This window comes from Clinocottus analis, unplaced genomic scaffold (genome assembly GCF_023055335.1).
Source record: "Clinocottus analis isolate CAN_PGR_092001 unplaced genomic scaffold, fCliAna1.0.p SCAF_19, whole genome shotgun sequence".
Taxonomy (NCBI): Eukaryota; Metazoa; Chordata; class Actinopteri; order Perciformes; family Cottidae; genus Clinocottus; species Clinocottus analis.
The window spans coordinates 4,032,482-4,048,975 of record NW_027175920.1 but is presented as its reverse complement, the minus strand read 5'-3'; the positions used below and the strand labels follow the sequence as shown (position 1 = coordinate 4,048,975).

The 16,494-nt window shown below is 43.7% G+C and overlaps 1 protein-coding gene across 1 annotated transcript in view; it reads left to right on the top strand.

Annotated features, from left to right (window-relative positions):
- The window catches only part of dock1 (dedicator of cytokinesis 1), a 161,737-nt gene that overhangs the window by 10,105 nt on the left and 135,138 nt on the right, over positions 1–16,494 (top strand). The window contains exons 2-11 of the mRNA XM_068582553.1: positions 7,120–7,203; positions 7,545–7,585; positions 7,704–7,759; positions 8,736–8,832; positions 9,198–9,346; positions 9,807–9,942; positions 11,016–11,173; positions 12,204–12,285; positions 12,851–12,986; positions 14,661–14,733. Coding sequence (XP_068438654.1) covers positions 7,120–7,203; positions 7,545–7,585; positions 7,704–7,759; positions 8,736–8,832; positions 9,198–9,346; positions 9,807–9,942; positions 11,016–11,173; positions 12,204–12,285; positions 12,851–12,986; positions 14,661–14,733 — 1,012 coding nt within the window. The remainder of the gene's footprint in view (positions 1–7,119; positions 7,204–7,544; positions 7,586–7,703; positions 7,760–8,735; positions 8,833–9,197; positions 9,347–9,806; positions 9,943–11,015; positions 11,174–12,203; positions 12,286–12,850; positions 12,987–14,660; positions 14,734–16,494) is intronic.

The window sequence follows — 16,494 nt, the reverse complement described above, 5'->3', positions numbered from 1 at the left end:
ACCTTTTTTTTTTTTGGCAAAGTGCCCCCGTAGATGTTTCAAAGTAAACTCGCTGAGTCAATTGCAGAGTGTCTTTTAAATATTTGAAGGTAATTATGCTCTCATTAGGATGCGTATCACAAGAGATGTAACACAGGGCAAGACATAATTAGCTACTTCTTGCTGCGCAAAAGGCTAATCTGTGTGGATTCTGCCAAATTACTTCTCCGTGATGTGTGTCGGCAGCAGGAGGAATAAATACAACCTTGTGATCCGTTCACATTGTTTACCAAAAGTAGAAAAAAAAGAAGTAAATGTCTTGAATACAATTTTTTAAGATTATGTCTGCCTGTTGAATGGATGAGTCCGTGAAGGTGTTTCAACTGCATCCCAAAGTTAATGAGCTGTTTGTGCCGAGAGCCAGCGCAGACACTCGTGTACCGACAAATAACACCGTGTGAAAGGTGCATGGTAATAAGCTACGTTCTGTTCTCTCTCTCCTCCCCCCCCCTCCCTGCTCTGTTGAATTCGGGTGGATGCATTTTTGTGTTTTCAATTAAAGGCTCTGCAGAAGCAGAGTTGTCGGCCGGCGTTAGATTGTGTCCCGAGGCCGCGCATCGGAGCTGGGCGCATGGCGGCAAACTTCTGCCAAAATTTGTTTATGCTGTTGGAGTCCAGATTTGGCACATAGTTTTCTCCACCTGCTCCTCCCTTTACCGCTCTCTGGATGCTATTATATATTGTTTACACCCTTTCGCTTCTCTGTGTAACATATCCTTTTCAAATTTTTCTTTTTCTTCTTCTTTTTTTAACAAGGTATTGTTAATCTTCCTGTTGCCATAAAAAGCTTCAGTATTTCCTTCTGGCCTCCTGGAAAGACCCCCATCTATTGTGATACGGTAATCTCAAGTGGCATTTCCTGCTGGTTTCCAGGCAGAAGGGAGGAGGAATCTGGTCCTACCAGAGCGAGCCAGAGAGATCGAGAAAGAGAGAGAGACCTGGGGCTTTTCTCTCTACCACGCTGTCGTATTAATTTCAGGTTAATTACAATAGCATTATCTCCACTTTCCAACTGAAGATAACGTTAACAGGGTGTTGTATGTAATTGGTTTAAGAGGAAACGTGGTGATGTTGTTGGTACTTCACAATCCCGGGTTCACTGTCTGCATTTGCCTCACAATTGGAACCATCAGGCTTCAGTCTGGACGCCTAAACCTCTTATTAAACCCTATTAGAGGGAGGCTTGAAATTAATTATCATGTTTTGCCTGCCTTGTACGTCACTGAGAAAGCTCCTTCTCCAACTGAGAGTGTTGCAAATAAGCTTAATCGCTGACAGAGAATGTCATTCAGCCGACCTTAGCGGATCTACATCGCGGTGTATTTTAACGACATACTTTTATTCCTCTTTTTTTTTTACTGCGTTTTTAAAATGATCGCCTTTAAAAAATAATTGACCAATTCTTGAAATAGCTCTGCACTCTGTCAATCAATCAGATTTATATGAGTTATCACAAATGCTTGAGCCTCTGTGTACCGGGTTAACAAACAGGCGTCCGCTTCGGGTTGTCAAAAAAATATTGTTTTGTCACTTTAGTCACAAAATGTTTTTGCCTTTTTTATTATAGCGTTAACAATAGGAAGAACGACGTGCTTCAAAAATCCCGCTGCTGAACTCGTACTGAAGACCTTAAGGTTTCTCATCGGTGCGTTGACCTTCAGGCCATGAGTGCGCCCACTTTTCCCTCCTCCCTCTTTAAAAAAAAAGAAAAAAAAAAAGAGTAAGGTGCAATTGTTGCACGGTGTTCCTCCCGGTAGCGTAGCAGCACTTGGCAGATCCCTGAAGAATAGCTGTCAGCTCTGCAGCCGAGCTGCTCCGTCTCACCACCAGCAGGGCTCATCAGGGAAACACGGTAAACACCTGCAGCGCCACCTCACTCTGCTCCCATTTGTCCCACACAAATTACTTCACCAGGTTGATGTCAGACAAGGGTTATGTTTGTTTTCTTCTCCAGGCTCATTTAAAAAAAACAAAAAAACATCCTGCCTGTAAATGTTTTGACACAAAGCCAAATCCAGTCCCGTATAGGAAGTCACAACATCTCAAATCTAGATAATTGGGACATAGGTGAGGAGGGGAGGAGGAAGCGAAGGTTAAGTCCTCCATAATGTGCTGTCTTTATATTACCATCTTCCTGCTAGAAAGTCAAATTGAATCCACTTTTCCCTCCAGCGAGGTGATGCTTTCAAATGAATGAGCTCTCCGTTGAATCCATTCAGAGAGCTGCATTCAAGTCATACGGTCAGCTGTGTAATATAGTCATGTAATCTCATTCTCTTGAGAGGGATGTCGTTTTACATCTCTTCAGTCAGCCAGATATGTCCTTCAGAGAATACTGTGTGTGAGTGTGTGTGTGAAACCCCTCTCTGCCGACTCCTGTCTTGCCTCGGAGACCCTGAGTGCAGCTGGAGTGTGATGATCGACCTCTTTTTATTCGTGCTGCCAGGAGAAGCTTGTCCTCAGTCCGCTGTGCTGATCAAACTCCTCCCTCCTCCTTGCTGGAGTTCAACCCTGTATTAAATTCATATATCCGTGCTCTTCATTGCTGCGTATTGCTGTTTTCTCACAGTGCTCCAGTCCTTCTCCGTGTCTTATGACCCGGCTGCTAGGGCCGTTTTTGTGTCCACAGTCTCTTCGAGGCAGAACCAAGAGGCATGATCGGGATGCATAAACACGCCACAGACACAATAATTGAAATGGGACAGAATCCTCTCCACTGTTTTACATTTTGCTCACAGTATAGATAGGACAACAGCATTTCCCCCCCCCAAAAAAACAGAATGTTGTTGAGCTGAAATTTACAATTACATTCTTCACAGCTCAGAGGTATTACTTCAAGTAATCAATGGCGATATTATTAGACCAAAAAAAAACAGAAAACACCCACAGAAGACATTTTTCGTAGACGATGAAATGACTAAGTGGTTTCGGTATCCCGCATGCCGGCTCAGTGCCTCTCTGTGGAGCACTCAACACAGAAGTGGAGCCTCTGTGAGTGTTTTTAATACTACATGTGCTTTTCCTTCAACGGCCATTCAACACGTCTGTTGCAAAAGAAGGTCTGTTTGGTATTTCCGCTTCATTGACTCACGCTATCAAAATGGTTGCGGATGATTCGCGTGTCGATGGCGTAATCGAGGAATTGAATATAACACTGCGCAATTCGGTTGAAATGAATCCACAAAAAATGGGGATCTTTGAGAATCTTGTAGAGCCCCACATCGGCTCTTAAAAAGGCCGGACCCGACGGAGAGTTGTCTCACGCTCCACTCTGCCTTTTCCTCCTGGAGAATCCTCTTGTCTGGGATTTCCTGGCTGGCTCCCTCTGTGGGCTCGCAGCCCAAGGGGACTTTTTTTTAGTTTTTTACAAAACATCAAGAGGCTCAGTCTCTTTCCAAAGAGCATTTTCTCCGCACTTCTCTTTCCTCTTCCCCCCCTCCCCCTCCTTCATTAGAACTGTATTTTCATCTGAGTGTAATGATATGTTACACTCTGCGTGGATTAGTGCGGGTTATTAGTGAGCACAAAGTGTAGAATTACAATCAGTCCGGTGTTTATGCGAGTCCTTTTTATAATTGTGGAGAGGGTGTAGACGTGTGCTGGCTAAGTGGATAGGTCTGTAATCTGATTCCTCACTCGTTTCCTCTGATGATAATTTTTTGCACGGCCTCATGCGATGGGTTATGTATGGTAATGAGTCTCCGGCAAATTATGCCGCTGTTTATCACGTTCTCCCCAAAAAAAAAAATCATTTGCATGGCGTACTCCGGGGAGAATATGGTCCACTTCCTCATCCTTTTTCCTCTTTTTTCCTCTGATGGATTTTCTCTTCTTCACTGCCTCCAAATTGACATCAGTTTACTCTTGGGTATGCAAATGCAGGTTTATGAGTAATCAGAGCTGTCATTCAACCCCTCCGCCCCCCTGCGACAAGACTCACTCTGGTGCCTGCGTTAAAACGCACCGCTGTTGCCTCACATGTCAGGACTGTGTTTGATGGTTGTCATTTACGCAGCATCTTCCCAGGGTATCATTTGTGATCATTTTGTGATTGCACCTCTTGCCCACTGAGAATCTCCGGAGTTCTCTGAGCTCCCATTTGTTTGATGCGAGACCTCGTCTCATTTGCGCTGATCACGGTGGCAGTTTTTCATTTTCTGATGAAATATGTCGCCCCATGTCTCCGTAGCGGAGCTGTTTGTTTGTTTTTTCGGCTGCTCCCTCTCTCGCTCGGCACCTGCTGTTTTTAGATAACACGCTGCATCAGCTGGACCCGTGACTCGCCTCCAAACAAACAGAGACAGCGGTTGATGGCTTCACAGGCTTTTCTGGCCACTCTTAATGACAGTTTAATTGAGTTTACCCCGCCGCACGGTGACGAGGCCGCTCTCTGATGGCTGCTCACAGATTAATCCCACCTCCCTTTTGATTGTTTTGTCTCACCCCCTCCCCCTGGAGGTACCTTTTTTGTATCCCAGCGTGGTGCCGCTGAATTCATTTCCTGGGGTCTTTGTTCCATTGTCAGCCCACGGCTCGTGTTCTGGTGGATTCGCTGGGCTCGTCGGATTGTTCTGGGGATCGCAAAGTGCATTGTGGACACGCGCTTGTATATGCAACTAAACAACACTGCCAGGGCCGACTGAAACGGGCGCCACGCGGCATTTTATGCCCTCCACTTAACGGTGAAGCTGCTTGACTGATGCTACATACATCAGATTCACACTGTCAGAGGTATTGTGTAACCACACTGTCACTCCTATAATGCGTGACACAACATCATGCTTGACTTAAACATTGATTTCTGAACTTTATAAAACAAAATGTTGCAAAAAAATACATAAGTAAATATACTGACTTGTTATTTATCATTGAGATGATCTGGAACATCAAGGAGCTCTCGTTTATGCTCGTCTCGTCGGATGGTTTCTGTAACCTGAAGGAGGGAAGTCTTTTCCTGCTGCCACTCGATGCCACGACGCTGCAACAGCTGCTCAGTCTGCGTCACGGCAGCCAACACGTCGTTGTTTCCCTCTTTGTGACGGTCCAGCTGAACCTTAAAGGAGGCCTTCTCGACCTCTTTCCATCATCTGCTCGGCTGCCTCCTCTTGATTTTTTAACGGCGTCGGCCATTTTTCTTGATTCAATGTTCAACCTCATTAATGGAGCCCTCTGCATATCCACATAGCTCTCCAACTCCAACTCTGTTGGTTTTTAGCTCCTGCCATCATCTGCCGGAGCTCCTTCATCTGAACTATATTTTCGAGTTTCTGTTTTTTCTCCCATCTCCAGTTGCAGCTTCAGGTGCTGTTCATTGATAATGAACATCTGCTGCTCGAGGTCCCTCTGAGCATTCTGCAGCTTTGTGTTGGTCTTTTCAAGCTGGGATTTTACAAACTCTGTTTCCTCGGCTGGAGGAAACAGAGTAGGCAAAGCTCACCGTTAAGTGTTATTTTATATGTTGGTCAGGGTCAGGGTCATGCCAAATCACATGAATACATGTATGTAAATACATGTATCTTCAAGATGAGTCATGAGCTACATTTTATTAATGAAAAGTGTTGTTATTGTTCACTGTGTTGAAGTTAAAAGAAGTACAACATATTTAAACTGTACTCATTTCAGATGGTGAGCCACTCTGACGTAGTAATGACTTACAATCAGAGAAACCGGTCGATTCACTTGATGTGCCATTAGCAGGCTGGGAAGGCTCCTGCGCCTTCAGGGTGGGTCTCTTTCAATGACGTCGTCATTCACCTCTGGAAACCTCTGTTGAAGTGGCCCTGCATGCGCTCTCGCAACAGGACATGTTCACGCACACACTTTTGAGTGAGTGTCATTACGCACTCAAACATGTCACACCCCCCTCACACACACACACACACACACACACACACACACACACACACACACACACACACACACACACACCCAGGATGTCTCAAAGACATGGGCGTGGCCGGTTTGACAGTGACATGTTGTTCACCTCTCACGGGATAAGAGAAGTGCCACCAGTCAAGATTTTATCCTCAATATAACGCGATCATGTCATGTTGATGCAGCTTTGACCGTAGATGGAGAACAAACCTGCATTTTATTGATAAATATATCCACGGAAGTCTTTGAGTGTGAAATATATTTTTTTTTATGTGGAATTGACTACTGATTCAAGTTTTGCATTTGCTCGTAATATTTTTTTTTGTCTCTTTTTCTTTTCATTTTTTTGTGCAATTTATTTAAGTGTTAATAGAGTTTTAATACATTTAAAAGTCAAGCACATGTAATGAGGGATTTGTTTTGGGTGCAAACCCAGGAATACAAAATAGAGATTTCTTTTAGCATTCTTCTTGTGGTGGTCAGGTGAGATTTATCTCCAGGTATTGAGATTTTTCCACTTTTCTTACGTATTATATCCACATACATCCTTTCAGATGGGGCTCTGGTCTTTAGTTGAAGTCCAATTTGTAGCTGCTTAGTTGTATTCAATCATTACACTTAAATGAATGGGTATTCCTGAGATGTCGACACAGTTTTCCTTTTGGCTACTTTGCTAGAACATGTTGTCGATTCACCGACTTCAGGGAGCAGCCTGTGATGTGCTCTATTGATTCCTGTTCATCTAGCAAACAAACGGCACAGACACAAATATGTGTTTCGTCGTGTTTACTAGAGAGCCTCGTCATGTCACCTGTTTTTTTTCTTTTGTCTTTGAACACCGTCGGCAATCAGGAACACTGCCGTATTATATTATCCTCTCGTAATCCGGAGCAAAATCTGTTTTCCACCGGCATTATTGTTGTTTTGGCGCTCTCCGTCGTTATTGGTTTCTTTGCAGTGGGCGGTAGTAGTTTGTTGATATTGCAGTATTGATGGTGCCAGCCCCAGCCTCCACTGTGTCAGAGTGTGTGGGTGGACATCCTGTGGATGTGTGAGGCCTCTACTACACATTGAAATGGCACACAATTAACGCCACAAGGGAGCCCGGCGCTTTATTGCCTTTTTTTTCTTCTTCTTCTTCTCCTTCTCCCTCCTCCTGTAATATCTCCTCCTCCTCTTATATTGTCCGCTCCCATCTTTCTCCAGCAATCTATAACTACGATGCCCGGGGAGAGGAGGAGCTGTCGCTGCAGATCGGAGACACGGTGCACATACTTGAGACGCATGAAGGTGAGGGCAGGCCCACTGATGACACGTGTGATCAGAACTGACACGCCAATGTCAGACATTATTTTCCTGTCATCTCCAGTACCTCTCTTGTTTTGTCCAAATGCTTCTCCATGTATTCAATAAGGGTATGTATTTATGTATGTATGTATGTATATGTATATATATATATACATATATGTATGAGCTCCTGTAAATGAACAGTATATCAACTGTAATGTCATTGTAGAATTAGAAATTGATTAATTTGCATTAATTTTAATACCACTTTATTGCGTTATTCCTTTTGTGCACTGTGTATGGAATAAGCAGTGTACATGTAACACAACTCTGTCCTTCCTTAGACTGGTACAGAGGGCATAGGCTGAGGAGAAAATCCAAAAAGGTGAGTGGCCAGTAAACAAAGGTTTCACACGTTCATGTCTGTTTGCACTTCCCTTCTTCCACTGCTGTCCCGGTTTTACTTTGACGCCGTTTTGAATTGTGATCTCTTCCTCTTCTAGGGCATATTTCCTGCTTGTTACGTCCACCTGAAAGAGGCCACAGTCGAGGGAAATGGGTTAGCGCTCCTCCACTTTCTCTTCTAAATGACATGGTGTTTTTTTATTGTTGAAGTAGATTGCTTCTACTTTTGTCGCATGGGCAATATGACCAAAGTCTCCTGTTACGTCATATGCAATTTTATATCATGGTAACGTTATACATCACAGCACAGTGAGAATCACACCAGATGCGACTTTTGGCCGAGTGTGATGCCTTGCACTTAAAAGTTGAGAATATTTCAACTTTTATGCACGCGTAAAAATCTCTAGAAAAACGCAAAGGCATTTAAAAGGCGTGCATGAACGTCGCGCTGTACCATAGGAAGACGACGGTTTTGCTAGCGTGTTTTTGAGAGTGGCGTCTGGTGTGATCGGCCCCTAACTGTTCTCTAAGTTCAATGAAGAGATGGTAATAAAGTAACTACTGCACTTCATCACGTTGATAGTTGTTTTCTTTTAGTTGAAACTTCCACACAAACAAAACAACTGCCAATCACACGAGACAACACTTGAGTTAAAAACAAAAGACTCAAAAACATAAAAGACGAAAATGCTTTCAAAATTGCGGCTTCATTGTTCCCAAGAACAATTTAACGTGTTCCCAGTTTGAAAGTTAACAGGTGAAAAAGAAATCACTGCCTGACTTCAATGTGATTTCAAAATCACCAACAGAATTTGCCAAATCTCTACTGGCGGACACATTTGTACCGTCTCATGATTTATACTGTCGTATTGCTCAACCCTATGTGTGAGGATAAATAAACCATATGTAGATGTTTTGGGTGAAGCTATATTGAGCTGAAGACAGAGAAGTTTCTGAAAACCTTGAAGAACAGATTTTTGTTTTGCACTGAAATCTAGAGCATTTGAAACATCTTTGTATTTACTTGGATAACAGGCGACGTCTTTAATACAGACGGTGTGTCCGTGTGGAGGGGAAAGGGCAGAAAGGGCACAGAGTCACTGTTTGAGATGTATTCACTGTCACCGCAGGCAAAAGGAGACGGTCATTCCCACGGAGCTGCCCCTGGTTCAGGAGGTCACCACCACACTGCGGGAGTGGGCGACAATATGGAGGGACTTATACGTGGTGAGCGTGGCTGTCCACGCCCAGGTGGAAACACACTCACACACATTGATGTCGGGTGTGATAAGGCAACATGTAGATGGGAGAGGCTGAAGAAACCTTCTGGCTTTTAGCTGCTACAGCTTATACAGAAGCTTATACAGATATATCTGCTTTTGTGTTCCTGTACTATTTATAATATTTTTTTTAAAAAGTGTACATTCATGCTTATAGGCTGAAATGCTTTTTATTTGAATCCTGTTTTTCCTCATTTGAGTTATTGATTTATTTTATTTAAAGTAGTTATTTGGGACGATATGTTTTATTTAGAGTTATCTATAATGATTTCATTTATTTAAAGTAGTTCATCCGCCTGTTTCCGCTTTCAGGGCGACAAACGGGAGATGTTCAACTCTGTCCGGGACATGATCTACCACCTCATCGAATGGCGTTCCCAGATCCTGTCCGGCACCCTGCCGCAGGACGAGCTCACCGAGCTCAAACAGAGAGTCACCTCCAAGATCGACTACGGCAACAAGTGAGCATCCGGTCTTCAGAGGCTCTCGGCCTCCCGGCCCCCACAGCGCACATCCTCTTCATCCTCCGATGTAGCCGGGAAAGTCTTGTTGGAATAGGTCAGCAGTGTCAGTCAATAGAACATGACAGGCCCTCACTTAGCTTAAAGACAAACTGGAAGGATTGAGCATCAGCAAACTGTACTGTATTCCATCATGAAATGACAGCTCTTGCTGTCTCTGCATTGTGAAGCTCCATTCTCCTCCTCTGATGAAACTCTAAACCTTTGCCTAGGTAGGGAAGTAGCCATGAGTCGATGAAATATATTGACTGGATGTTAACAGCGTACAGTATCATGTGGACATTTACACCCTCCATAGAAGAACGAGCTGGACAAAACAGGGGACGTTCTCCTCGTGTTTTACGATGTTCTGCGGTATCTTCTCTGGCGCTCGTTAACCCTCCGCCATTTTTCGTGCTAGGTACTTGGATCTGGATCTGGTGGTCAGAGACAAAGATGGAAACATACTGGACCCAGAGATCACCAGCACCGTCAGCCTGTTCAGAGCTCACGAAGCGGCCTCCAAACAAATCGAGGACCGGATTCAAGAAGAGCAGGTAAGGATAGAAAGGACCTGGTCCTGCCTCTCGGGCGCCATCTGTACAGATACAGCACCGGCCTTTATCCAGCTATCCGCTGGAACGAAGATGTGGAAAAGCACTTTCGCCTACACAGTGTGAATGGACTTGATATGTGGTGGGATCTTAATGTGGTCACTCCTTGATCTTGTTCTTGTTCTCAAAATGTCTAAATACCTGCAACACCAGTACATTAGCTGTACGTTCATTCAGATTCGCTGCTTCATAAACCGTGAGTGAAGATAGTTTGCCTCAGCCAGTTACATGAATGCATAAAGTATTGTGCTGCTTTGCTTTTAACTTGACTTGTCAAGTAGCAGCTGCACAGACTATTACATTATCAAACAAACATTTCAAAAGGAGACGAATGCACAGAAAATACCTCTGCAGTTCAATCTAAAATGGAGGTTTGCCCCAACTTCAGTATAGAAAATGGGGCTGCTGCTGTTACACAAAGACGCTTGACTGCTTCTTCAGAAAGTCCGGAGCTCAGCCAGACTCCGGGTCTATTTTCCTCCGGTGTATCAGCGGCATCCCTCACCTTATTGTCAGTTGGCAGTATGTGGGAGTGTCAGACGCCAAGTACCCTGCAGTTATGTGGTCTCATCTTATGTGACCTTCTCATCCAGAGGTCCGTATTGCATATGCATGGGCAATAAGAGAGTGTCCGGGTCAACGCAATAAATATTAATGATGTGGCCCCAGCTTATTTTTGAAGGGCGTCCAAGGAATCGCGCGACGAGTCCACCTTTTTTTTTACAAGATCAAGATCAAGCAGATTTTTATGAACGTGTTTTTATGCCAGTGACATAGTTCAATCTTTCTTTTTGAAACCTCAGGAAAGCACAGAGGCCGTGGCTGACATTCAATTATTCGGTGTGCAGAATAATTCTTTAAATGCTGACGTTGTCCAGGGTATCTTTGGATCTTTTCCCTGGGCTCATTGTTTAAACGCCACAGCCCCGACATCTACCTGCACGTGACAGAACGCTCTGGGACAATGTCCGATATTTAATGTAATACTTCTAATATTTCCCCCCCCTCCCCGACAGTCTCAGAAGCAGAATATTGATCTGACCAGGCAAGCAAAGTTTGCCTCCACACCCTCGTTTGCCCTGTTCGTGACTCTAAAGAACGTGGTGTGTAAGATCGGTGAGGACGCCGAGGTGCTCATGTCACTCTACGACCCAGTGGACTCCAAGTTCATCAGGTAAACACACAAGTGCTTATTCGCTTACCGCTCTCTCTTTTTCCTCTTCTTTTTCACAAAGTTCTGTTCACAATTTTTTTAGTTTTTTAGGGCATGCGTATATATTTCTTTTACCTCCAGTGTTGCACTGACAATTGATTTCCAAGTTTCTGTGTGTTGCCAGTGAAACGTTTGAAAGATGATGCACTTGTGCCTTGAACCGCGGTCTGAACTATACACCCACGTTCTGTATTTGACTGTCGCTCACACAGTCGGGGATCTATTCATAGCAATCGTGACAGTTGGTATTTTTAAATTGAGTGATGATGGGTTTGGATGTTCCCTTCAAGACAGAAACTAATGTCCTGTATGGACCAGATCATGTCTAGATTGTGTTTGATGTACTAACCCCTTACCATTTTCTTTTACATTCAAAGCCTCTGTTGAGATTTTTGAATGAAGCTTCCGATAGATGATGTCATTTTATGATCACCTCATCCTAAAATAATGTGTTATTCATAGTGCTGTCTTCACAACTCCTTGAAGTTATTGAAAATGTTTGCATCACACAAGCCTGAAGCAATCTGACCCAGCCGCCACTGGATTGTAATCCTAAAATAGCATCATATATTTGTATTATAATATTGATAATCTTAGTTGAACCTAATCTTTAATGCTGTGTAGTGCTGGGTTTAAACTGAAGGAATAAACACGCAAAAAACAAAAGTTGGGAAGGATTTGATACAGCTCTAGCACTAACACTGACACACACACACACACAAACACACACACACACCCAGCAGTCTGCTTCACAGGGATTTTCTATTGTTTATCGGATTGTGTCAGCAAATTATCACAAGTAGAGCAGCTCGGCTGCAGAATTTTCCTCTGTCTGGATTAAAATTCAAGCTTCCGCCGCTTTGAGGGAAATTACAGTTGTTAATGCACCCTAACTGATGCTCTAATTCACTGTATCATAGATGGTTCAATGCTGGGACAGATTGACGATGATGATAATTCATGCTTCTTTTGTGCGATCTCTCCCTCACAGTGAAAACTACCTGGTGAAATGGTCAAGTTCAGGTCTGGTGAAAGACATAGACCAGCTCCATAACCTAAGGGCCGTCTTCACGGTATGTGTGTTTGCTTCTGTGTATTTGTGTGTGTGTGTGTGTGTGTGTGCGCACACTCTCCTGTGGTCGTCCAATGCTTATTCAGCCATGTTATGAGGCATGTCGGGGCCTGTTTGCAGAGCCTGTATTTGTTAAGCGCTCTCAGAAAGCGCTTGGCTCGCTATATGTATTTACGAAGGCAGTCACCTCTATCTAATGGAGGGCCAAGGGCACGAGGGTCAGAGTGCACCCACTGGGAGCACTTTACAAGTTTTTAAATGTATTGCCCACAGGAAATGAATCCGTACACACGATCCCAGATGCTTCTGAAGCAATTTCTGGTGAAAAGCTTCCTCCTTTTTTTTTTAATACAAACTCATCTTCACCCAAGAAGGTGCCACTGATCGATGAGTTGTAGCTGTGCACCCTAGCGTTGCCGTGGCCTGAAAAAAGGGGCATATATACGACCTGATTTGTAATAGTTTTTGATTTATCTTCCTTCTGTAAAAGTCAATGTTATTGACTCTTAAGGCGTTAACAGCATCAGCAGTATTTTTACTAACTTTTGCTCCGTTTCCCTCCCCAGGACTTGGGCAGTGAGGATCTGAAGAGAGAGAAGATCAGCTTTGTGTGTCAGATTGTCAGAGTGGGGCGCATGGAGCTGAGAGACAACAACACCAAGAAGCTGACGTCAGGTCTGAGAAGACCCTTTGGAGTGGCAGGTAAAGCACACAGCGATTATCCCCCAAAAGAAGCTGCAAAGTACGAGTTGTGTTGCCGTTGTCGGAGGTTACCTTTTTAAAAACGCTGAACAAATATCCATTCTGTGCATGAGATCGGATCAGAGAGATACGTGGATACTTCAAAGTGTTGTTAGTCTTTTCCTTGATGAGTAAATGTATTTGGGAAAAAAAAAAAATCATAGATATTGAGCTCAAGTGGAAAGAAGAATTAGAGTTTGATTTATCTCCTGTTGGCAAGCTGCTAGGTGTAAACTAATTAGATTGGCGTTTTGCCCGCAGTGCTACAGCAGAGAAAATGATACCCCTCTTTCAGCGTCTTCTTCCCACTGCCACTTGAAGAGAAGGTGAATAACAGCCTGAATTATGCGGGCTTATCTTTTGACATCATCATTGCCGCGACACGCAGCAAGATGGAAAGCCGGATTTTTTTTAATATGATTTACTCTTTTCAAGACATCGCTATAACGGGCTTTATATGGCTGTCATGTGGCCTGTTGGGTAATAATAGAGTAAAGGTGCTGTCAAATCGGCTCCTGTCTCTGTGAGTATTTCCTCTGTCTCTCAGCAAATTGAGCTGGGGACAATTCAAGAATGGGTTTCCTGTCGTGGTGTCCGGCTCCGCTGGTCCAAGATCAGTTTTGGTTAAATTCAACCCCTAAATTTGCTCTGCAAATATCAAAAGTGTTCATGCGTCTTGTGTTTTAGAAACACTGGATTCATTTTTCCAGATGTGTTGCGTCACTTCACTAAAATGGGATTAGCTCACTCTGAATGTCTGCTCACCTTAAATGAACCTGGGCCGAAGTTGTTGGATTTGGAGCATTTCATTCACAGACAAATGAACTGCATACACACTGTACTGCTCCAATCACCGCAATAACGTCACCCTTTATTTAATTTATGATTGCTACTCCTGCACTCATGCATTCTGTGCGGTGCCACACCAAGCATACACAGCACTGCGGTGGATTGCTTGTAGCGTGTAATTTCTTTGCGAGCCGGACCTGTGGTCTTTGATTTATTTGATAGGTGCTATTCCATGTGAATTTGTCTCAGCACAATTTTCCATGGCTGGAAAATGAATTATAGAAGAGTTTGGTCATGAGCAGGAGTTAATGTGCCCAGAATGAATAAGCCTGTTCTTGTTGTAACGGTATGTGAGGTACTCATCTGACGGCTTTCATGTCCAATCAAACCTCTGCGAGCGTCTCGTCGGCTCAGCGGGAGCTCCTCTGCAGAAGAATTAATAATATATATATATATACACAAATTGCCGTCCCTACTTAACACCAGACTGAAAAGAAGCGTTTGGCTGCTCTCTCTGGTTGAATGTTTCAAGCCTGGTTCAGCCAATCACAGCAGTCACAAGCGTAACCACGGCCGGCGGTGATGTCACCGGGTCTTGGAGTGCACATGTACTGCAGCGAGGGTAGAAGTTAAACAAGATTTTATGGGCACGACAAGTTACTCTTTAAACTGTTATTCACATTTGCACATTAATGTGTCTCGTAGCCTTTCATCTGCCTTAATTAGTGCTCATGAAGAAGAGCCAATGCGTCCTTGCCTTGCAGCCATCTGAAGCGCTTTTCACAGCCACGCTAAACTCTGCAGGTCTGAAGAATGTTTTAACCCTCTCTCCTTGTCTTTCCTCAGTAATGGATGTCACTGACATCATAACGGGCAAAATGGACGATGAAGACAAGCAGCACTTTATCCCATTTCAGCCGTAAGTGGATTGTTCAGCAGCAACACATAAATCACATTCACACTTTAGGGAGCACAGAGTTCCTTTTAAGCTCGGGATAATGTTGCATAAAATTGGCAAAGTGGATATAGTTCTGCTTTTACACTTATTTGCACTGTTTCGAGTGTGTACAGTATGTCAAAAGGTGCAGCAGTTGTAGTTAATTTCATTTTTTTTTAGTCTTTAATTCACAAGTCTTTAATTCTTGACACCTGATTAGCAAAGGTTTTAAGACAGTGCACGCTCCCCCTATTCCCCGCTGACTCAATTAAGGCAATCTCATTAACCGCTGCCATTCTCGTAGGACTTCGTACAGAGCCAGAGTAACCTTTTCCTTAACGCGATTTCCTGCATAATTGGAAAGGCTTCAGATTCAGGCAGTTTAGCTGGCAGATCACCTCACTTAACAGTTTTATCTTTGAGCATAAATCATGGAAATTAGAGCCTTCCAGCGTAAGAAGAGCAGGTTCTGTAAGGCCACGTCCAAGTGTGAATATACGCCACCAAATCTTGACTGATTAAGTTTTGAAATGGCAGTTCCACCACCCATTACTGTGTGTGTTTTCAAGGCCAGCAGAATTGTTGGAGTGGTGGTATGACTTAGTGATGTAATTTGGATAGACTCCTGGCATCCAAACAGAAATGGAAATGGCTTTCGTGTATTAGATCGAAATCCTGCTGAAATAGTTTGTTGCTTTAGTTTGTCACACTTCTTCACTTTAAGTCAGAGACTGAATTGAGCTATTCGCTGGCAAGTTGTCTGGCATCAAACCAGCTTCCGTTTAGATAATGCATTTGTAGCAAAAGTTCTCATTGTGCTGAAATGGTCAATTAGTTGATTGACAGAATTCAATTGCCTAGCAATTGTCATCCATTCAGCCATTTGATGCAAACATTCTTTGAAGCTTCTCAAATGTGAGCATTTTCCCCGTCACCTTGCTTTATATCATTTGTGTTAATTAGATAAAACCAGCTTCCTGAAGGCTCCATCTTGGACTCTGGGAAAATCTAATGCACAACTTTCCCCATTTTCTGAAATGTTTTAATCCGGATAAAAATAATCAAGACAGTTGATAAGGATCACAAAACCAGATTCCTCTGCCCCCCAAAAAAATCAATGTATTTTTTGTTGACAAAGTTTTCCTTCGGGGACAATTTGCGGTTGAAATTTTTTTTAATAAATCGCATTATTTCACAATACTCAATGTATCGCGATAATATCGTATCAGGACTTAAGTATCGTGATGATATTGTATCGTGGGACTTCGGGTGATTCCCACCCCTAGAACCCGCCTTGTTCCCGTTGTCTTACAATATTTTGTCCCGTGAAAACCTCCCCTGTCCTTCATTCTACTTCCTTGTACGGATCGGTTTAGGATTCAAGTTTAGAGGCTCAGGAGGCTCGGATTGACAGCGATCCGTTACTGCTTCCTCCACCGCCGCCGCCACCGCCGTCTTCTCCTTCATGCTCTACTTCTCCTGCTTGTTTAGAGTCCTCTCTCTTGCAGATGGCCTCCCCGCCCACTGCACACAGTCCTCCCACAGCTGCCACACATGTGTTCCCAGATCACACCTGCTACTTTCTTATGCTCTGTACGTCACTCTGCTCAATCGGGTTGGCGTCGTCTACTCCTGAAGCCCCGCGGAGAACAAAACATGTTATGTTTTACATGAGCTCACTCGTTTAAGCCGAGTGGGAACGTTGGTTTTGTGTGACGTAAAGTCTGGAGCGTACAGCTTTGA